The 23,549-nt window shown below is 36.8% G+C and overlaps 1 protein-coding gene across 1 annotated transcript; it reads left to right on the forward strand.

The window, feature by feature from the left end:
* Nucleotides 1-1,348: 1,348 nt before the first annotated feature.
* LOC143451701 (polyamine-transporting ATPase 13A3-like) lies at nt 1,349-21,602 on the forward strand. The gene is made up of 23 exons (XM_076952416.1): nt 1,349-1,605; nt 7,070-7,182; nt 7,517-7,648; nt 7,793-7,884; nt 10,701-10,806; nt 10,956-11,090; nt 11,440-11,598; nt 11,747-11,936; nt 12,149-12,305; nt 12,474-12,663; nt 13,457-13,633; nt 14,549-14,830; nt 15,193-15,306; nt 15,538-15,750; nt 16,049-16,208; nt 16,385-16,607; nt 16,752-16,827; nt 17,296-17,389; nt 17,710-17,864; nt 18,422-18,681; nt 18,978-19,132; nt 20,125-20,192; nt 20,458-21,602. The coding sequence occupies exons 1-23, from the start codon at nt 1,539-1,541 to the stop codon at nt 21,040-21,042; spliced, it is 3,903 nt and encodes a 1,300-aa protein (XP_076808531.1). The 5' UTR covers nt 1,349-1,538; the 3' UTR covers nt 21,043-21,602.
* Nucleotides 21,603-23,549: the final 1,947 nt, after the last annotated feature.

The raw sequence follows: 23,549 nt of genomic DNA on the forward strand, positions 1-23,549 counted from the left end.
GTCCCTGACGATAGGAATCCAAAATAGTTGCATACTCCTAGTAAAATATGAACCACATTTATCTGATAAGGTTCGTTTTTCTGAAGCGTCCCACTTTTCAATCACAAAAATATGGTATGCCTAGCTCTGTGGTATCTATAAAGCCATACTTCAGATAATTTTTTTCGCACTTTCTCTTTTTTCCACTCATTTTGTGTCAATGCAATTAGTTTAATTACTAAAATACCTGGTTATTAAATCAATACTAAATTTAAGTTTTACTTCATTTTACGGTTTTAATATTGGCTGACGTTGGTTTTACCCTATTTAAACCGGGTCCGCGACATTACTATTTTTATTATGTGTGGCCGACACTGCACACAAATTTTCAATCGTTAATGCCTCGAAAATTATACGTCGTAAACTGATCGGATATTTACAGGTTAGTAGCAAAAACATCTGGCTTCCTGTATGCATCACAATTGTAAAACTAAAGAAAATGCATTTATTGTAAATTAAGTATTTCTACAAGTGATACATTTGTAAAAGTTTTTCTTGTTACGCCGCCTCCCGTTGTGAGAAAAAAACAGGTCACCGCAAAAAGAGAACACAAGAGAACAGTTAGTCGAGCTAGGAGTGCATGAATGAGTAAACGAAAACAATACGCTTCAATCCAGTGAGACACCAAATATTATGACGTAACTATTGACGTATTTCAGAATCCAAATTTCAAAAATGCAATTGCCATCGTGACACACTTTAAAATTTTAGTAAAAATGAACCTATAGCGAAAGTCAAGAAAGTATGTTTAGAGTTTAGACATAGCTCATAGAATAGACAGTTTGTCATCACTCGCGCCCCCCTTATGAATCTTACACGCCCCCCAGTTTAACAACCACTACTCTACAGCAAGCAATATTTTGGAAGGTGCCCTTGCGCCCATTTACTTCCATGCATTTTCGCGTCTTTTATGTCAATCGCATGCTTGCTTCATTTTTTCCTTAGCAGCGCAATCTTGACAGGCATTTAGTTTTTACATTTCTGATGTCTATGTACAGTGCTAATGCTAAGCAAGTCTCTGTCAGTCAGACAGTTATAAAGTTCAGCCAGTTGGTGTTATTTGGTAGCTGGCAGATAATACCTATCATTTATAGTCACTAATTTTTAAACTTATATACATCAATGTTAAGAGCAAATAGGAGACAGGCATACCACACTTTAAATGCTTGATTTTGTATACGTCTGTACGTTTAGGTTAGTTAGTCTATCAACATATTTGGATAACAGTTAACAGAAGTTATTATGAAGTTTCCAATACCATACCTTGTATATAAATCTACAATCTTATTTTCTGTTCTCATATAGCAAATAGGTTATTTTTATACTGTCAGACTGTTAGCAAAGTTAGTCCTGCAACTTAAATAGATATGGTTACCTTCGGAAGATAATGTGGTTATTTTCAAAATACTCACGGGCAACTATCACAGATCATTGGGATTTAGAAATCTGCCATTCATTAGACGATCACGGATAGAGATCAACTAACACTGTAACAAGCCATGTACCACCTAGAAGACTCCAATGAGACTGATAGTGGTCAGTCTCTTATTCCACCTCTAGCGCAATGTAAGAATGTGTTTTTATTTATGTGCTTTTAAAACATGGACATAATTTGGTATATTTCTTTATTTTACGGATTCACAATTTTATTGCTAAACGTTGTTTTTTACATACAGTATGTTGTTTTTGTTTAGTAGGTACTTTGGTATACATGCTATATGTACATAACGGTTGTTTGATGGTGTGTATATAAAAAATGATATTAAATAGTGTGCCTATTAATAATTTACAGATTAGTGTCATCAGCATATATATATGAAACAGCGTCTATTTCACCAGCTGCCGATTACCGAATTTAGATAAAGCTACTTCGGTAAATGGCTAGCCGGTTATGCAATTGGTATTTTCTTACTTTAGTAAACGGCGGCTGGTGAAGTAGAAATTTATTTTACTAGCCACTGTTTACTGAAATAGGAAAATACAAATACCATAATCGACAATTAGTCTAGTCCAGGGGTGGCCAAACTGTGGCTCTCGAGCTGCATGCGGCTCTTTGAGTCTTTGATTGCGGCTCTTTAATGAATTAGCATTGTTGAATTAGACATGCATTTTCCCCGGTCTAGACGAGTTGTTTCATCAGATTATGAAACAATGCGTTCTATCACACGTAGTAACAATGGACTCATTGTTAGTAATAATCAAATTACACTCCAAAAACTACATTATTGTACAGAAGTGTGCTAACTTGTACAGTGTAGTTAAGTAAACTGTCAGATTGAAGCAGTACGTCAGGGCTGACCTCGTTTTAAGTCTTGGATACGGTTATACTAATAATTGCAAAAAGAGATGGTGAAGCCCAGGTGGAGACTCATAGTATCACCACGCAGCACTAATGTTTATCAATAGCTACACTTCGTTGTGAGTGAATAAATTCGTGTTTGTGTTGTGGCTCTTTTAAAACTGGAATTTGTTATATGCGGCTCGAGCATGAAGCAGGTCTGGCCACCCCTGGTCTAGTCAGTGAATTGAAATGTATGATAATTTTCAACAAAAAGCATAACTACGTACTAATTTTTCTAGAATGTAAATTAACCTAAAACTAATCCCCACTGACTCAAATTCTCACTTACCATGATTAAATTACTAAGCTAGGCTGTGAATTGAAATAGACACTATTTTTCAACTAAAAATAACAATTTTTTTCCAAAGTCTAAATTAATTTTCAAGTAATCTCCTCCGACCAAATTCTCAACTCTCATGGTTAAATTATACGAAAAATAAATTTCAACAAAAAAAGTCAAACAATAGCAAGATTCGAAGTTGAGACCTCCAGCATACAAGCCCCATCATTAACCACTACGCCACCGCATTGCTTTCTTCCCCTTGTCCAAAACTAGAGTGATAAACCCATTATTGAAAATCTGCCAGTCACCGTATTGTGATTCAGCAACTTCAGTAAACGGATGCCGGTAAAATAGTCACTTCCTACGTAAAAAGAGTTATCGGTGTAATGCAGAGGCTCTTGAACCATTTTGTCCAACACCCTTTTTTACCTCCTTACATACCGCCAAGTGCTGACCCCTTACTGCAAGTGGAGGGAAAATATGATGATAACATGGTTGTTGTCATGATTCCGTGATCTGTTTGCAATGTCGTGTCGTATGTAGAAAACATTTTCCTGATAAAACGTACCATCTTATGTTACGGTTAGTTAAGTAGTAGTTCAAAGCTCTAAGATAACCAAACAAAAGTGTGTGTAACGACCACATGCAAGGCAGTTTAATGAAACCACGATATTTAAGCATCTCATACAGTTGAACGCCTTGCACGTCTGTTCGGTAAAGTTACATCGGTACATCGGTAAAGTTTCGCATAGCACTTGTAGTTTCAAAAGCATTTATTACACAACCTTTTTCAGATACCACAAAAATAGGACGAAAATGTCGCAGGTCGCAAACGGTTTTTTTCTGCAAACAGCAAACTCTACCTGCTAAAAAATCTCTTTTTGGAATAAATCTTTGTGATTTAAGTGCAAAAACATTTCTGCATCGCAACATGCTGTTAAATCAAGCTCGTAACTAACATACCTAACTGAAGGAGACAAAGAGTGTTATGAAAAAAAGCCGGGCAACTATAACTGTAACTATAACTCTTTGGGAATATGCTCGATGGCAATGACATTGTGCTATTGCTCATGCAGCGAGTTAATGGACAATAAACATGATAAATAGGTTGTTTAATAAATTATTTGCATTACATTCATCGTCTTATGCCAGATTGTGCAAAGTATCGTATTGAGTCTTTTTTTACATTGGTTTATTAACTAGTTAACAAGCAAAACTTATCTGCAAATGGTTAAAAACAATGAACACAGTCCCCTTCCCCATATACCTCTCCGTCGCTCACTTTTAAACCCCTACTGGGGATGCTAGTCCTAGGTTAAAAAACACTTAAAATGTATAGGATGCATGTATGTTCAATTTGTGTGTTGTAGAATCATAGATATTTGACTGTACCATGTTTGTTTATCGTTCTACCAATAAAGTTAAAATCATGAGTTTTCTCGTGTTTTTGCTTACCCTGAAGTTTTGCTTGGCATCTGAGACCAGATTAGCGAATTAGGTCGTGACAATCAACATGCTCAGTGCTGGGCATAATACTATGCAGATTTCAAACTACCTTATATCAAAAAATAGATTCCAAGCTTGCAGGCTTTAAGAGAAAAAAATTGTATAAATGCAGGAGTTCAGGAAAAAGATAAATTGTAAAAGTTTTCTGATTCTCAATAAGTTCTGTAAAAGTTATATGTGATTAGCTCATTAGTGATGAGCCGTGTCGCATCTGAGTCCAAGTCCAGACTTATATTTTTCTCTCTAATATGCTAGCGATTTAGATTAGAAGTTAAAACATAAATTTGGATAAAGTTTAAGTTACTATGCTAGAACAAGCTTAACTTGTCAACTTAACTTAAATGTTATAACATTGTAAAATAAATCTAACTTCTAATCTAAATCTAACTCCAATAAAACCTTAAATAACTAAAATCAACTTTTTGCATTTACCCATTCTTCTAACCACCTAAGGTATTTTTAACAACAGAGTCATTCCATGTATAATCAACCAATTTTTTTAAAATTTGTAACCACTCCCATTGGATTTTGATAATTTCAATATATGTTATAGACCTTGGAAAAAGCCGAAGATTAAAAAAAAAATTTTGAAAATATCTCCAGGCGTTTTCGAGTTATTCAAATTTGAAATTTTCGCCACACGATGGCCTTTGGCTAGTGAGCACTGGTCACGCTTTATGATTTTCTTTAATATCTTTATTTCTGAAGGTAGAATAATGAAACAAATGTTGAATTTACCATTTTTGGGGTCAAGGAATTCATTTAAGCACATAAAAAAACCTATATCACACCTCCTTCATGGAGTAAATTAAGTTTTTCATTGATGTCAAAGTTCAAGTTTACGATGCAATTACAAAAATAGCAATCGCATTGGAAACATAATTTTTGCACTTTTGTGTAGCATGGTTCATGTATTTTCATATATCCATGGATTGTACATTGCTGCTGGTTCCACTTTGTACTTCATCTTGAATTGTTAAAGTGTAATTCTCAGCGAAATCCAGCAATATCACACAAGTATCATCTATTAAAGAACTCGTTCTGGAGTTTAAGTATCTAGATTGGCATTTAGTTATGAATGAATGCTTTGTAAGATCATCCAAAACTCTTACAATTTCTTGAATCCATTCATATCTCATCATTAACACCGTGATAAGATCCATCGTGTCTGTAGACTTCCATTGCTGGCATTGGACTTCATCATCAAGTTCCTCATCATACTGTGCAAGCAAAAAGCCTTCTAGTGCTTGAAACCCGGGACATTGTTCACAACGATGCAACATGCACATTTTGTTCTCCGTGCTGCACACTATTTTGTCAATCAATGTTTTGTATGTTTCATTGTTGTTGGTAGCATTAACCAGAAGGATTGAATTTTGATGTTGGATGCACACACAGACAGAATGACTGCCTTTGGACGATACGGGGACACACCATTTGGGACGGAGTGAACAAAACTTTGAGAATCCAATCTTCAGCTCGGGATATTTTTCACAAAATGTGGCATATAATTCCTTCAAATTACACAAAATGAGCCTCTTTTGCTTATGAACATTTTTGAAAACACTTACATAATCTTTAATTCCAGGGATTAAACAGGTAAGTTCATCATTTTCATACATAGATGAAATCAAAATAGGAGTAGGCAAAATTAAAGTTCAAAAAGGAAGTCAAATTTACTGTAACCTCTCTCAGAGTGCACCTTTAACAGGCAGTAATTAATGTTTTTGGTGAATAATCTTTAAACACTAGCAGTTGGTGCCTTGGAATTGCAACCTTGCATATATGCATGACCAGTTATACGATATTGCTCAAATCTGCATATCATATCTTATAACAATCTTAAAAATCGTGCTTGCTGTTAAAACCAACTTTATTCCTAAAGAACAAAAAACAAGTTTCCAATTTTTGGATACATGAAAATACATGAACCATGCTACACAAAAGTGCAAAAATTATGTTTCCAATGCGATTGCTATTTTTGTAATTGCATCGTAAACTTGAACTTTGACATCAATGAAAAAACTTAATTTACGTCATGAAGGAGGTGTGATATAGGTTTTTTTATGTGCTTAAATGAATTCCTTGACCCCAAAAATGGTAAATTCAACATTTGTTTCATTATTCTACCTTCAGAAATAAAGATATTAAAGAAAATCATAAAGCGTGACCAGTGCTCACTAGCCAAAGGCCATCGTGTGGCGAAAATTTCAAATTTGAATAACTCGAAAACGCCTGGAGATATTTTCAAAATTTTTTTTTTAATCTTCGGCTTTTTCCAAGGTCTATAACATATATTGAAATTATCAAAATCCAAGAGTAGTGGTTACAGGGCCTGGTTGATTATACATGGAATGACTCGACAGGCTGTGTGACCTACATACGATTAAATAGTCACTTCGTAATATTTTTAAAAGCTAAATTGACGAGAAACTGTGAGAAATAGCTTCAAACGCACAATTTTTTTAACAAGGTTAAAAGCTTATGAAACTCTAACGTTTTGCAGCTATTTTTATTAAAATACTTAGAAGCTGTTTTTCTCAAAACTTGGTGTTGGCACTGCAGTTTCAAAGTTAAAATATATTATATCAAACTGTATAAATGTTTGTTTCTCAATTTTTTTTAAGTTAGTGCTAAACTTTTACTACGTGCCCGGCTTTAATTTCAAATTAAACTTCTTAACGTGTCATTAGCATTAAAATGCAACTTGAATCACCACAAGGCAGCTCATGCAAGCAATAGTGTTTGTTTAGTAATTCTGAATTATTCTGTAAAGCATTCTCTATGCAGTTTGTTGACTCTTAAATACCACAATGACATTGTTGTGTGGGCAGCTGTTATTTTAAACTGGTTGCTTTGGAGTAGGACAATTCTAAACAGTTGCCATATTTGTAACACAGGCTCCAGTACAGACATGTTGGAGTGTATTATAAGCCTGGACACACAACAAGAACTTGTTTGCAGCGGATACAAAAGGAGTACTTTCAAAACCTCGCTATGTTATCTAGCTATAGTAAGTACAATGTATCATACTTATATTTTTTATTTTTTGCCGAGTGTGGTATTTCTCATGGCATAAAGTTAATGATTGGTCCAGCAATAACTTTAGAAGTGCAAGTTTGTAAAAATTTATTTAACGTTGTGACTTGATGCAAAACACTTAAGCCGACTGTAGTGCTTGCAATTTTAAAAGGATTTGATTGTTTTGGTTCTGGTAAAATGGTGGCAATAAATACAAAGCAGACTGTATTAAAAAGTTGACGAAAATGGCAAGTTGTCATCATTATTTAATGAATAAATTGAAATTTATTCTACTGATACAGTATCATATTTGCCTTCAATGATAGGTATGCACTGGTGGCTTTTTATTGCTCGTATATTACTGGAGACCAGATTGGAAATTAAAATGCACTCACTCCCCATGTCGTCTGAAAGTGGCAGATGCTGTACATTTAGCAACAACAGATGACACAAAACAAGTAATGATTACAAGTAGACTAAGGCATTAATAGATGCTTTGTATTTAATGTGATGTTGTAATCCCCCAGTTTTATTGATTAGATTCAATGCATTGCAATAGCAATAGTTTTTTAAATTTTCTTTTAATTAGATATTTTGATTAGGTTTTTGTCAGTGTCGTGCAAACAATGAGTGAAGAGCTGGCTCATCTCATTTCTCGAAGGTACCCCCCAAAGCCATCAAATGCAGCTAATGGGTTAGTTTTCATGAAAATGCATTTATTTCAGGATTGTCTATGAATTAAATGACCATCAGTTGGCTTAAATATGTCTCTAAATATGTAAATGTGCCTACGTACGTTTTCTACACACTATGGTTATAGTCAGCTGGCTGCTTTGTAGTAACATGCAACATATATATGCTGTATGTATATACAGTATAAATATATGTAAACAGTTATACAGCAACTATAAATACTATGGTATATATATATTTTTACATCTAGTTAAAATATTGGAATTTGCTTGTTCATTTAACATTGTATATACATCTGCTGTTTTATTAAGTATGTATATATATATATCTGTGACATAATATATGCATATACATATATATATATATATATATGCTCATTGTACTTCACGGAAAATATCAGTATCAAGTTTGTTTTTAAGGAAGTTGTATTCATTTAAAGTGTGGGTACATGTACAAAGAATAGTCTTAAATCAAAGAAGAGTTATCATTAAGCACAACAGACATAAACTTTTTCAATAATATTTAGTGGTTAAGCATACATTGCCAAAAGTATGTTGCTATAATTGCATAATTGATGCAAAGTATGACATACATGGTGGACATTATAACCGCGCAATGTGGGAACAGTATACATGAGTATGACGCTGGTGTTTAGATCAAGTATTATTAAAAGATTTTGTGTAGGCGGCAAGAAATGCATGTAGTAAAACTATACTTTAGTAGGCAACAGAATTACCTTGTGTTAATTAAGTCCTATCTAATTTCCCGTTGGTGTATCTATGTGTGGGATTTACTCAGTCTGTAAGTCACAAATCGGAAAGACTGTAACGGCGAGGTCTAGAGATGCCAAATTATCACAGAAGGTGCAGTTAATAATTGGAAAGATTATAATGCCCTTCGATTTTAGATGGAACGCCCAGGGGCTGCACCAGGGGAGAAAAATCAGCCCCAGGACCCTTCTTTCCGGCCGCTTTGGATAGAAAACAAGAGAAAAAATAATGTCCTCGCGTGCGCACACGAGAAAAAAGAGCGCCCACAACCATCAAGCCAAGTTTGGCTAAATTTGTTCAACTTTTTATCATTACTCGACGTACTCGACATCGATTTCCACAATTAGAAATTCCTATATCGACCTGCATAATCGTTTTCCTTTTAACTACAGCAAAGAGCAAGGAAATCCAGCGTTTACATTTCTAATCTAACCATCAAACCAAAACTGGCAAGCAAACATCATTGCAACAAGTTAAGGTTCAAATCACACACACTCATTGTGACGCCAGAATTGCCGGTCGGACTTTACACACGCTGCATTAACACTGCTGGAAGCTTGAAACTGCTTTTAAACAAAATGTACCTGTTGCACATTATGAGCTGGCGCTTAACGAGAACGAAATGTTTTTAAAAAAAAATCGTTATTTGGCAGTACCTACGCATGGTGAAAAAAGAAACATATAATACGAAAAACTTAATTTTTAGAAAATGGAGTGTTAACATATAATGATATGCATTGTTTTTAGTTTTTAATAAAGACAATTTGTGGTGGAAGTGAGCCGGTAGAGAGTACTGCAAAAGAGTATTTTGCGTAGACTTTGCATTTGTGGTATTTTTTAATGCTGTAGCTGTTAATACAACAAAGTGCTATATTCATTTGGTAACTACAAATTTGTGAAACATTTAGAGACCAAATATGGAGTAAAAGATTGTATTTATGCTTGAAATTATTGTTGTTTTTTTGTTGGGGGGTTAATATTTCCAGCAGGAAAGTTAAACCACTTTCAGCACTGAAGACAATGCAATGCCTTTACACGACAAGCAATACTTATTTAAATCATTGAAAGGTTACAGAAGCGTTGTGTATCACAATGAATGAAGATACAGCACACAACATGGCTATTTTATCAGAGAAGCCATCCAGAGAAAGGGGGCCCTCTAGTCTATACATATATTTATACTCAGTCAGTCAGGTTTGGGAAAGGATTTTTAACGGTGGCATCTACGGGCACCGAATTTTAACAGAAGGTGCAGCCCGGTACTGGACGTGCAGTGACGCCCTTCAATTTTCGATTAATTCTCCACTCCCCGGAGGCGGTTCCTGGGGCGAAAAAACGGCCCCATGGCCCTTCTCTCTATCCACTTGAAAGAAAACGCCAGAAAAAAGAGTGCCCACACATGCGTTCACACACACATAACCACGTGCGCGCAGTGTGCCTTTTTTTGCCACTTGGACTTTTTTGGTTTCGGAGATGTTGGATGATGCCAATAACTAATTATTTATTGTAACTGGTATACTTTATTATAACACCATTAATAACTGGTGATAAAACTTCGATACATCATTATGAACCAGAATTCAGAAGCTAATTAATGCAATGGTGTCATCCAACATCTCCAAAACCAAAAAAGTTTTGGATTCACAGAAGTCAGCTGGAAAAATCATGGCTACTGTCTTCTGGGATGTCCAAGGACACATTGTCGTTGATTTCTTGCCAAAAAGAGAAACAATCAATTCTAAAGCATATCTCGAGACCTTTAGAAAACTTAGAGCAAGAATTCGACGAGTAAGACTCAATTTGGAGATACTTGAAATTTTGCTTCAACATGACAATGTCCGACCACACACAAGCATAGTCGGCAGTAACCGTTTTAACCACCAAATATTAATGAAAAACTCATTCTCCAGTCAAATTACTGACAACTGTTCTTTGATTTAAAGTTCAACTCGTTTTTAAACTTGCAGCTCATGTAATGTTAAGTGTTGTGGTTCTACACACTTTCACTCCAACAACCATGTATGTTTTTCATTTGTTTTCTTTTCAGTGTTTTGGAAGCAGAACCATCATATGGAACTGCATATGGCAGAAAAGATTCAGTGATGTATTTTGTGCACCATGATTTTAAATTTTTTTGGGATCCTAAGGTTCAGGTGAGAACAAAAACACTTGCCACTAAAAGCTCTTCTGCAAGAAAATTTCCATATTATATATATATTCTCTGTTGTTTGATGGTTTAACAAGCAATTAAATTAAGTAAACCAACTTCAATTGTTACAACACAAAAGCATACAAATTTTAGACTTTTGTCCAACTGGGTGGGCTAGACCAGCAAGTAACATTGGAACAAATTCATCAAGATTCAAGCAGTGGTTTAAATAAGGATGATCTTGCTTCACGACAAGCTTTGTTTGGGCAAAATGTGATAACTGTTAAGGTGGTTAAATGACTGATAACTATTTAGCTAAACTCATTTTATCTTAATGTTACAGCTTTAAAGATGAAGAATTTTTAGCACTTATAGATATTAGTATTTAGAGTAGACATCTTGGAAATTAAGTGTTGTTAATTGCATACTGAAACACATAGTTCATTTCATATAAGCATGCTGGCTACTCAACTCATTCTCACATCAACATAAGGCTATAACAGGAGCATGAACTTTGAACTATGGCTTGCCCTTGTTAAGTGTAGATGCCATTTTCCACTAATCATAAAGTTTTTATTGTGTTTTTCTGTGTACATATTATACTACATCATGTTACATAAACTGCGCCTTTTTTCAGATTCCGTCTTATATTGAACTACTAATCACAGAAATTCTTAATCCATTCTACATTTTCCAACTGTTTGCCGTAATATTTTGGTCGTTTGATGAATACTACATATACGCCAGTGCTATTTTTGTGGTGTCTATCATATCAGCTGTCATGTCCCTGATCCAGGTATGATGTCAGTAAACTGTAGGATAGCAGACCAAGTAAGACATAAGTGTGTAATATATATATACTATTTAAGCTACGATAATTACAATGAGGGCAATTAACTTCAGTTAAATCAAAAAAATCAAAGCTCGACATCGAAAAACAACAGGTTAGAAAGGAAAGAGTTCGTCTTCACGACATGGTTGAATACCACAACGAGACGAAGACCAAGGTCTTCCGTCAAAATAATGCAGAGCCAGAGGTGCATGAAGTCTGGTCCAAAGAGCTTGTCCCCGGTGATGTAATAGTCATACCACCAAGTGGCATGCTACTCGGATTCGATGCCGCTTTGGTTTCTGGTACAAAGACTAGCATGCTTTACTGTCCCTAGAGTTTTGAGTAACATGTCCTGTCCTTAGCGTATCCTTTTTCTATAATTTTCTGCTTCAAGCGGAGTTAGTTAATTAATTATTTCCGTACAAAGTTAATAGGTTATGTTAGTATTTTAATAAAAGTGATGTTTTTAAAATAATGATCATTAGATTGTTAATTGATTCCTGCTGTTATATAGGCACATGCATCGTAAACGAGAGCATGCTCACAGGCGAGAGCGTGCCTGTCACAAAGACACCCCTGCCAAGTAATGAGTCAGAATTGCCGCAAACGTACAACATTGACTTTCAGAAACGACACACTTTATTTTGCGGTACCCAGGTTGTGCAAACAAGGTAATAACAGTTGCGTTTAAAAATTGGAATTAATCTCGCCCTTTCGGAACGTCATTGTATTTGTTTGTATTTTGCCTCGATAAAAAGTGCACTAACCCGCCAACATCGATCTGCAGTCAATGTTAAATTTTATTACTGTAATTCACTGAGTCATCGCACTACTTGTAGATACTACCCTGGAGAGGCCGTGAAAGCAGTCGTAGTTCGTACCGGGTATCACACCGCTAAAGGAAGTCTTGTTCATAGCATTTTGTACCCGAAACCGATGGACATGAAACTTTTGCAAGACGCTTACCGCTTTGTTGGTGTATTGTTCTTGATTGCCATGTCCGGTTTTATCTACACTGTCGTCATCCAGGTAAATTGTTATGGTACAAATTTGACTAAGATGTGCGCGTAGTGTCGGTGAATGTGTGATTTCCGCCAAGTTTCTTAGTTTATTTTGCTCCTCATTGTTAAGTATTAGGACTTTTAATTGTCAAATCAGCTGCAACCAACGACTAAAACCGGATTGTTATGAGTAATAATAATTATCAAATTTCTTTCATTTTTTATGGGTTGATTGATCCGCACATAACGGTTGTTCTGATATTATAACTTCTTTATTCATATCCATTCCCAATCATATTTCCACGTTATTCACTTCCACGGCACATGAAACGTAACTACAATTTACCGTCACATTGCGTTAGGTTTATGACAGCTATTTGCCATTCCTGTCATGGTTAGCTGAAAATGATTGTTTCAGGGTAAATAAATTTTGAAGTTTACAACCGTGCTTGCAAACGACCTTTGACTTTATTCATAGTTTTGTTGCTTGCTCATTATTCTTGCACGCTTGTTAGGAGGGTGTGCATTGTAGTTTGTGGTCATGTGAGCCTAATGCAATACCGCAATATCGTATTTGCACGTATAACAGAGCGATCACGGGAGACGGGTGTCGTGTTCATTTCCCAGAACTAACATAAAAGCGTAGTTAAGTAAGCAAAAGCGATTTAGGACTTTTTAGTTTAGTGCCAAACTGCTAGCCTATGTTGTGTTTACGCTTTCATAGATCTCTAACTGACACGTTGATAACACTGCATGCTGCATACACAAAGTACATTACTCTAAGTCCGCTTGTGTGTATTTACTACAGTGTTTGTGTACAGAGTCTCGCCGGTGTCAGTGCCAGTCAGATTGCGCTGAATGCGGTTGACTTGATCACAATATCCGTTCCACCTGCCTTGCCTCTGGCCATGACCATTGGGATAGTCTATGCGCAGCTGCGATTGAAGAGCCGTAAAATCCACTGCATCAGTCCTCAGAGAATTAACATCAGCGGGCAGGTAGGTAGCAGGAAGCAGTTTCGTTTCGTTGGATATTTGCAATCAATATCAGTCGTTTCACTTTGCTTTTTTACCTGTTTTATTTACACTTACAATTATGTAGTTGGCTGTGGTACAAATGACTTCAGTATAAATAGCGTTATACAATTTTTTTTTAATGAGAAGCACTTCGTAAGAAACCGAATTGGTTTTTTCCCAAAAACTAAAACATTCTATAAAATATATCAAAAGCAAATACAGTAGTTAAATCGATAGTTAAAAAAATTTCCCTTTTTCAGCCGCACATTATGTTTTTCTGATTCTAAAAGCTACCTGCATTAAATTTTACCGTTTTATACAAGATTTTCGCCTTCTTAGTTACTATGTTTTCAGACTTGATGAACACATACAATTTGAGCCAGGTTTTCTCAGTAAAATTTAGGGAAAATTTGCGTTTTAATACTTTAGAAGTGGCCTATTGAGACTACATAAGCCATAAAGTAAAAAGGTGCGTACTATTTCATTACAAGCATCAGGGGCATTGTTCTTGGCCAACGGCACTACTGAGAGTAGTGTAGTAGTAGTACTTGCTTGGCATTATACCCCAACCCCATTCCCACCAGATTCTCTCTGGCTGGTGGTGATCTTTTCGAAATCTCTCCAGCTTGGGATTCTAACCTGAATCTAACGATTACCAGGCAAGCATCGTAACTAGCGGCCATGGGTTCTTGAGACAGCACATAGTATTCATTCCCATGTATACAAAGTTATTCTTTTAAGTTGTTGATGCATAGTTTTAGTTGGCAGTTAATTCACCATTTTTTACGCTGTAACGGTGACGCAAGCGCTTCTATCATTCTAACCAGTATTTTTTGCTCATGAGGTATTTTCTTTCCACGTCACGGTACCATCAGTCCCGTATTTTGCCCTTTGCAGGTCGATATTGTCGCGTTCGACAAGACGGGAACGTTAACAGAAGACGGCCTCGACTTATCTGTGGTGATACCGGTAAACCACAGGTCTCCTGGAATGGATTCAAGCAGGTTTCTGAGCCCTGTGCAGCCGGAAACTTTCCAAAGTGACCTAGGACTGAGTCACCAAATCACCCACTGCATGGCGACCTGTCACACTTTAACAATAATCAACCAGGAAATAAACGGAGACCCACTAGATCTCAAAATGTTTGAAGCCACCCAGTGGCAGCTTTTTGAGCCGAAGGTATGTTCTAACTGGAAAAGGTTATCCACGCGTGCGGAAGTTATTTGTAGGTTCTTTGTACAAAGAAATGCTACCGGGTACACTCTTTCCAAGTTCACAGTTAAAACCGTTTGGCTCTTACGGCCATGATATTACTGTTGCAGCCTGTGATAACAATGTGAAGTGAACCTACCTACCGCGGTCTGTGTGATGCTTGTGTACTGTTGTCTGACGACGAGTTTAAAGAATACGTATGATGCAAATAAAACATAAATGTGGCATAACATAAATTAAATTTAAAATAAAAACATAAATTTGAGCTCATGTTTGACGTCAATTCCATTCTAACTTTCCCATACTCTAATGTGTTTATCTGTTTATAGATTGAAGATGAAAGCAAATACGATCAACTTCAAACGACGTATGTCAGACCATCTCCCTCACTGTTGGACGGAGAACCAACGCTTGTCGATTCCATGAATCTCTCCGACCCCAGTGTAAGTATTCGATAAAAATTTTCTGGCAGTTATTTTGGATTGAATTTCACTTTCAGCCTACGAACAAAATGCTTTGAAAATTTTATATATCGAAACTTTTACAACAAAAGTTATAATAAAAGCACTTAAAATATCGCATTATTTTAGAATCGTATATATTAACAAAGGACATATTATTCATTAGTCACATTCACGCAACGCTTGTTTAAAAAGCTCGCTTCGATTTCGCAGCCAAGCGACAACGAAAATTCGACGTCATCATACGACATCGGGATAGTTCGGCAATTTCCGTTTTCATCCAGCCTGCAGCGAGCCAGCGTCATAGTCAAACCGTATCGGTCCCAGGGCCGAGACATGGTGGTTTACATGAAGGGCGCGCCAGAGAAAGTTGCCAAGCTGTGCAGGCCGGAGTCGCTGCCGTCTGATTTTCACGACACTCTTAAGGTAATGTTTTGCTATTGCACTTACACACTTAGTCACCAATTAGGACTTATGAAAACTGTGTGTTTTTTTTAGTTCGTTGATAGCGCCAACTGTTGATTATTGATATGATATTTGTAACAATGCCTGCTTAATCTGGTGGTGTTAATGACACAGGTATGATGCCGTCGGTGTTATTACGAGTTATAAAATGAAGGGCTTACATGACACGAGGTCGCATTTAACTGGTATTGGTGGCTAAGTTAAGGTCGATATCCGAAAGAATCCGTAGTAACCACTCGTCCATTTATACTTTCCGCAGAGTTACACCGAGAAGGGTTTCCGTATGATCGGCATGGCGTACAAAAATCTCAAAACCAGCTGGTTGAAGGCGCAGAAAATTGAACGTGCTTCAGTCGAGTGCGAACTCACTTTTCTCGGCCTCGTTGCGATGCAAAACAAGCTTAAACCGCAATCTTCCAGTAAGTTCATCAAACACCCGCATAGCACCTTGGAAGTTTAGCATTAATTTCTATGCTCCTGTAGGAAAAAATGATGAAAAAAAAGAAAAACGAGTGAATAATCGAAAAAAGCGAATGAAAGAAGACAAAAAACGAGAGAGAGTCGTAAAAAGCAAACCGTATGCTGTTCTTCGCAGGTGCTCTGGAAAAACTCCACCAGGCTAACATACGCACCCTCATGGTCACAGGAGACAATATCCTGACCTCACTGAGCGTGGCGCGGGAATCGGGGATGATTGGGGCACACGATTTGGTCTTGCTGGCACACACTACGGCCCCCACTTCAACAGAACCGGCTCAGCTAAGATGGCAGCCTGCGGAAAACGCTGCGTCTTGTTCGTCACTGTCTAATAGCAAAGAGTAAGGCTAGGTCATGCTGAGAAGGTTTAACCTACTTTATAACCGTATCGCTCGCCAGAGGTTATATTTGTTTACATACACTACACAAAATCTATTTTTATAATGTACCTTTACTTACAGTCTTGTTATTACCTGTTTTTTCAGGAGTTCGCCATTTTCTTCGGGAGACGAAAAAGCGTTTAAACGTATGAAAAAGGTGGCCATAGAACTGGAAGAAACGGTAACTATTCTACCCTTTTCGTTTTAAGAAACATACTCCCATAGCTTAAATGTTGGTAGTGTTTGGGCTTAAACCGCGTATGTAGGTTTTTTAGCTTTGGCTTTGACGACCGTTAAAAGATTAAGAGATCCTGACTTTTAAGAGTAATTGCTAATGCTTTGCTTTAGTTGCAATCTGCGGAAGTACAAGTTTAAAAGGCTGTTTCGGTTCCGCGAAACACCTTTAGAAAATACTGCGTGTCTGAGAGCTAAACAAGTGAAATCGTGTTGAAATTGAAGGCAACTTTGCTGAATTAGGAAAACAAAACTGTTTACCAGTAAAATTTAATTTCAACATAAGCCTTCAAACCCAACCTAAACGTCCAAACGAGATTGGAACATATCTAAAATAATTCCAACAAAGCGATAACTCAGTATTGACACTGCTCAGCGCTGACCGATTTTTAACCATGATGTCAATTTGAAACAGGTTTCTTCGTCCTGGCATCTCGCAGTGTCCGGACACGACTATTCCATCATCGAAGAATATTTCCAGGAATGGATGGAAGTGTTGGCGGTAAAAGGTGGCGAGACCTACTTCCCACAATATTTACGTGATCATGTGATTTTATGTTCCGGTTTCCCGTGGACTGAAATAAACTCCAGTCGGCTGTTTGATGAGCCAATTAAACATATTATGCAACAAAACCGATTCTTTTGGATTCGATACAAGCGAATGCACGCACGCAATACTGCAAAGTAATATAGCACAGCAAAATGCAAAAAATGCGAAGTCACGCAAAAACAAGAAGATTCCCGGAATTATTGGCTTGTCAGTGTCTTTTAATTATAGCATTAAAAGGTCATTGTTTTCAAGTCTATTTATTTTCAATCAAACTTCCAGGCACAATATTCGCCCGAATGTCTCCAGACCAGAAGACGAGCTTAATGGAGAATCTGCAGTCGGTTGACTACCACGTCTGTATGTGTGGTGACGGCGCCAATGACTGTGGCGCGTTGAAGCGAGCGCACGCCGGGTTATCACTATCCGAGTACGAGGTAATTGTTTCACCATCTTCTTTTGCTTGTTGGATACACTTAGAAAAAATCGCCAAACAATGAGGTGAAACTTGGGTAAAGGGGGTGAAATTTGAATGCCGTGCTCGCTTTACGTCGTCGTGACGAAATGCTACGTGTACATTGTTGACGTTAAACAATTACTCAGCCCAAGGCCGCATGTAAAATCTACATCGTTTACGCAAACGTGGACACTCGCTTTATTTCACGCTTTGTGTCTGTTATATATCGAAATTGTGTAAAATATTGTCTGCAAAAATATAAAACTAATCATTTGCCAAATCTTAATTGATTTTGTTCTAATTTGCTACGTTGATGGGGTACATAAATGAATGCGCTATTTTTGTAGATTGCTATGTGGATAGTAATGTTACGTTTGAATGTCTAACCAGTGTGTTAATAATTTTTATTAAGGCAACCGCTTTATCGCTCAAACATCAATGCAATCAGCATTTAGTCTTGGACTAACTTCTTGTCTTGTTTCACTTAACATAAAATAACACGCACACGTGCAATGAATCGTAACACTGTGTCTATAGGCGTCTGTGGCGGCGCCGTTTACATCGCACACTGACCTCGGTATAGAATGCGTTCCCACTCTAATAAGAGAAGGGCGCGCGGCATTGGTCACATCTTTCGGAGTCTTCAAGTTCATGGCCCTTTACTCTGTCATCCAATTCTGTTCGATCACAATCCTGTACAACGTTCTATCCAACCTGAGCGATTTTGAATACCTCTACATCGACCTTATTATTATTGACGTTGTCGCTTTAACTATGTCGAGAAACCACGCCCACAGGTGAGTAACCTTTTTGATGCATTTTACGATTAGTTTTGTGGAGAATTTTACTTAATTGTATTAACAGTTAAATTACTTCTGAAAATGTACGGTTCAATATTTAGAATTTAATTGCCTTTCGCATCTTGATTAGACGACCAAAAAATTGTCAAAATTGCCTTTTTTGTTACCCCGTTATTGTTAATGAATCAATCTTTTAGAACTGACAGTAGCCAGTAATCTATTTGTTTGACTTATTTATTATATCCGCCTAAGCAGATAGATACTCTTATGTTAAAATCAAGCTTAATTTGCAGCAAACTTCACCACAAACGTCCTGCATCGAGTTTGGTTTCAGCCGAGGTTCTGACGTCCTTAATATGCCAGATTCTATTCCAACTAGGCGCGCAGTTGGCCGCCTTTTTCTTAGTACAGGAGCAGTGCTGGTACACTTCGCTGACGCCGGCGCAAGGTAAAGTGTTGTGCATGATTTTTAAAACTGTCCCTGGTTTGAGTTTAAATTTTTTGTTAAAATTTTTTCAGGTTAATTTGCTAAACCGGTCGATCGTGTTATTGAGTTTAATAAATGTTGGTTGAGTTTGACAGTGGGAAATTTGTACGAAAATTACATTTATTTATCGTGGATTATATTCCTGTCTACAAATTAACATTTCCTTCTGTATTATTAAATGCAAACTTGGACATTACACGCGCTCGCTACCATGCGCCAAAGAAAATTTCTTAGAAAACTAAATGTTAACATGAAACAAAGATCGTTTCATGTCTGGATGTAAAAAGACTTATTTTCCATTTTTTTTCATTTGCGCTAATTTAAATCGCTTTTTTTTTCAGCAGACGATTTTATTTTTAATTTTGCTTGAATTTCGTTTCGTAGCACGCGATGTCCAATCTCAAAAAATGCAACATCATTCCTTTGGCATTTGACATGATTTGATCACCCAGTGTATTAGTGGTCGCCCATATATGGTGACATGCCCATTCAAGCATGACGCTTTTCATGCACATGTCATCCAAAAACACGGCACGCATCACGCACTGCTATTTGAACGTTACGTCTACAACACGAAATTAGTCCTCGGGCTCAAGATAGAATGGAATTCAGGCGCAAAAAAAACGTTAGAATGTGATTGAAATGTTATAATCATGAATCGAACTTGTTGTTTTGTTGTATGAAATTGAGCCAAGCCTATCTAAACCGCTCCTTGAACATTACCATACTCTGTGTCTGTGTAATTATAAACATTCCCGGAACCAGTACTAGCTTCCTGTTATACGTTACACCTCCTACCCATGCTAAACGCAAATAACACGCAGAAAATAACGTAGTCGTGAATCATTCAAATGAGCATGAGGCAATACTAACCTGACTTGCGGTTCACTCGTTTTTATTTATTATTATTAATCCTTTTGCTTTCTGTATTGTCTTTGCATATATCACCACAGCCAAGAACCAAACTTACGGCAACGCAACCATATGCCCCAGCCTGAATCACGTCGAGGACCAATCACAGGTAAATAGAAGATGTAAATTTGTCCTTTTCGGAACAACGACAACAATACTTAAAGCCTGTATTGAACTTAAACTGATGCTTTAATATTGTAACTGTGAAAAGATAACAACTAATAGGATCATCTATTAAGCAGTACCGAAACTTCTAACAATGACTTTAAATTTGAAGTGTGCTTATGATAATTGTCAGTTCCGTTTGAAATGTGTTTTTTTTTAAGTGTAATCCTGTTATAATATGCTTTTATGATCCATTTTATCTATAACAGCTTGAGAATGATGACAACCTCCTGACGTACGAAGGAGCCACCATATTCTATTTATCCTGCTTTCTCTATATGTCCGTGTCCGTAGCTTTCTCAAGAGGAAAACCGTTCCGGACTTCCATCTACAAGAACAAATTCTTCATCATTTCCCTCATCCTTCTCATCGGTTTCACCATTTTCTTAATGTTTTTTGCTCCTCTGGATGTGGATAACTTTTTCGAAGTTCGTCCCATTCCGGATCAAATTTTCCTCGCCATACTGGTAGCGATCGCCGGAGGCCATTTTCTTCTGTCTGTCTCCTTTGAAATGATGGTGGTGGAGAACAGCGATCTCTGGGACTCGATCAGAAGAAGCTGCTCTTGCTTTTTGAGGAAGCACGTCTCAAAGAGGTACAAGGTCGTGCTCGGATTCCTCCAGTCTAATTGCGATCCCATCGTCTCGTCGGATGTTGCAGGAGGGGACCCTTATCAATACTTCGTTTCCGTCGCCGACAAACCGCCGAACCCTTTTCAGGTCGTAGGTCAGACTTTAAGGTCAAATGTCAAAGATGACAGGAAAAGTTTTGTTTCCATAAAAACTGGTTTTTAGCAGCAAACCACAAACATACACGTCAATTGAAACGAACCAACAAGACCATTTTCCATCCCGTAGAAATATAAATGATATTGCTTAGTTATCACATAGTTATAAAAGTAGTAGGAATGTTTCGTAATCGTACAGCACAATTTTATTTTGGAATGTAGCAACTTCGCCTGTACAAAATTCCCATTATGCGAGTCGTTCATTTCATGCTTTTGACTTTTAATGTTGATAAATAGCCTTGAGATAAGCTTTTGTTGGAAGTAGGTTCGTTTCGTGAAGTGTCGCCCCCTATCAAGGCGACTCTGTTATTCAGTGTATTGTGTTTTCGATTGTGGCGTAATTCATTAGCTTTGCCTTTACATTAGCAAAGTCGAAATCATTGTTCGTTTTGTGAAAACTTCTTCATGTGCAAGCAAAAAGCTGCGATGTTATTGCATTTTAAACGGTGCCATGATGGTCGCTATAGTTGTTTATTGAAACACGATTATTGTATTTTACTGCACGTTAAATCTCAATCTTTAAGTCGAAATAAAAAATGATCGAAAATAAATGGTTTTAAATCTTTATATCGTGACTTCTTTATTGCCAAGATGTGCAGCAACATATCACGCCACTGTGCGCCTTGGTGTACGTCTTTACAACTTCAGCTATTGTGTTCGTAGAATTGCCCAACGTGCCGGATATTTTAACTTGTTTTAAAATTTAAATTTAGATCCTGGCGAAAAAATATAAATTATTTGCATAAGACTTCCATAATTACCACGCTCAATAACGTTACGAAAATGTGGTAGCGAGTGGTATAAGTTTGGAATTTGATGAGGGTACTAGTCAAAACGAAACACGAATCAATAATAAAGATTTCAAACCAAAAAAGTATTTGCCGCAGCTGTGTAGAACTTTCGCTCGAGGTAGTCTACATTTTTTTAAATATGCCTATCGGGTAAAAGCTGCAAAAAGCGCTGGTTGTTTTCGTCCGATTATACAGCAACCGCTTTTTTCGGAGAAATGCAAATTTATCTCACGAAATTCCTGACCCACAAAGAGGTACCAGCCTTTGCTGAGAACTTCTCTTTTTTCAGTGAGTCTTCAACCAAGAGTCCGCCATAAACACGCTTAAAGATGGCTTTATGTCCGACCGCCGTCACATGATAAATAATGTTAACTTTTGCGGTTATGGAAAATACCGATTTTTAATAAGCCAGTGAGTTTTTTCGCGGCTATTTTGTTTTAATAACAAAAAATCGCTCGTAGCCAGCACTTGTACGCTGTTAATTAAAACCACAAATTGTTGCGTTTTCCTGTCGTAAAATGCCATGACTCAGATAAACAAGTTTATCTTTTGGAAATATGGTAATCTCGATCGCTTGATCGCAAAATGGCGCCCAGATAAATGTTAACGTCACACCAAGCATCCTCAGTAATTACGACATGTTTGATGGGTTTGGAAATTTTAATCTCTTTTGATTGCGTCATGTTTAGGTGTGCCGAGATACTATAAGAAAGGTGTTTATATGGACTTTTCTCGAACTAAAGTGCGACCAGGTATGATCGCTTTATAAAACTTTAATTGGAAAGATATTTCTTGGAAAATTCCTAGTTTGAAAATAACTGTCTTTGCAGCTTTTAAACAGCCAACTTCATTTTCTAGCTCATTTTCTTCGCCACGGTATCTTGTAAATCATTTTGTTAATTTCACAAAAATTTGGGTAAAACGAAAGCAGTAGTCCTACAGCTTCAAGGCATTTCTATCAATGAGTATAACGATAAACAAAACAATGTTCCTGTTTTTAGTAAAAAATTTAACATTTACGACAATAAGTCATGTCTTTGACCCGGAATAATCTCATCAATGTCAATCATTACAAAATGTACTAGAGTATTTTCATCAGCATATTAAATTCGTCGGTTCAATTCCAAACCAAACAACAAAGCAATTGAGTGTACTTTGCCACGAAGTAAACAATCTAACGTCCGAAAAGTTCTTAGTTTTAAGGTTTCGCTTGAGAGTTAGATTAAGTTTGCTAGCTCTTTTTGTGGTATGAAACATAACAACGGTGCTTTTGAACTCCCAGCGGCCTCCACAAATCGTTTGAAGCTAATACTAGCCAAAAAAGTTATAATCAACTGCTGAGCAAGAATAATTACCAGGCCAAAAAGTGTAGAAATATGCGTTTCAGAAAAAAACAACCACCATTGATTATCTCGAGGATTTCAATATGTTTTAATTACAAAAATTGCTTTACCCAAAAGCACAAGACATGTCATCGGTAACTGGAGACATTTCAATTTCGCAAATACTCTCCAAACAAGTTGCATTATAATTAAATAACATTTGAAAGCGTTGTTGAATGCTTGATTACCCACGTTTTGGGTCAAGTTAAACGAACGGGATGTCGAACCTTTTTTAATTTTTATTAAAACTATTTTAAGTTTAGTTTAAAAGTTTTTAAAAGCTAATTAAACACTGAAACAAATTAACAAAATGGTTTTGCGGGATGTTGACATTTTTTGAT

The sequence above is a fragment of the Clavelina lepadiformis genome, chromosome 4 (genome assembly GCF_947623445.1).
Source record: "Clavelina lepadiformis chromosome 4, kaClaLepa1.1, whole genome shotgun sequence".
NCBI lineage: Eukaryota > Metazoa > Chordata > Ascidiacea > Aplousobranchia > Clavelinidae > Clavelina > Clavelina lepadiformis.

Bases quoted from the DNA above. Each gene is read 5' to 3' on its own strand.
- LOC143451701 (XM_076952416.1), top strand. From the start codon at position 1,539: ATGTACCACCTAGAAGACTCCAATGAGACTGATAGTGGTCAGTCTCTT. The intron at 11,599-11,746 runs GTATGATGTCAG...GAAAAACAACAG, and splicing joins CTGTCATGTCCCTGATCCAG to GTTAGAAAGGAAAGAGTTCG. The intron at 19,133-20,124 runs GTAAAGTGTTGT...ATATCACCACAG, and splicing joins TTCGCTGACGCCGGCGCAAG to CCAAGAACCAAACTTACGGC.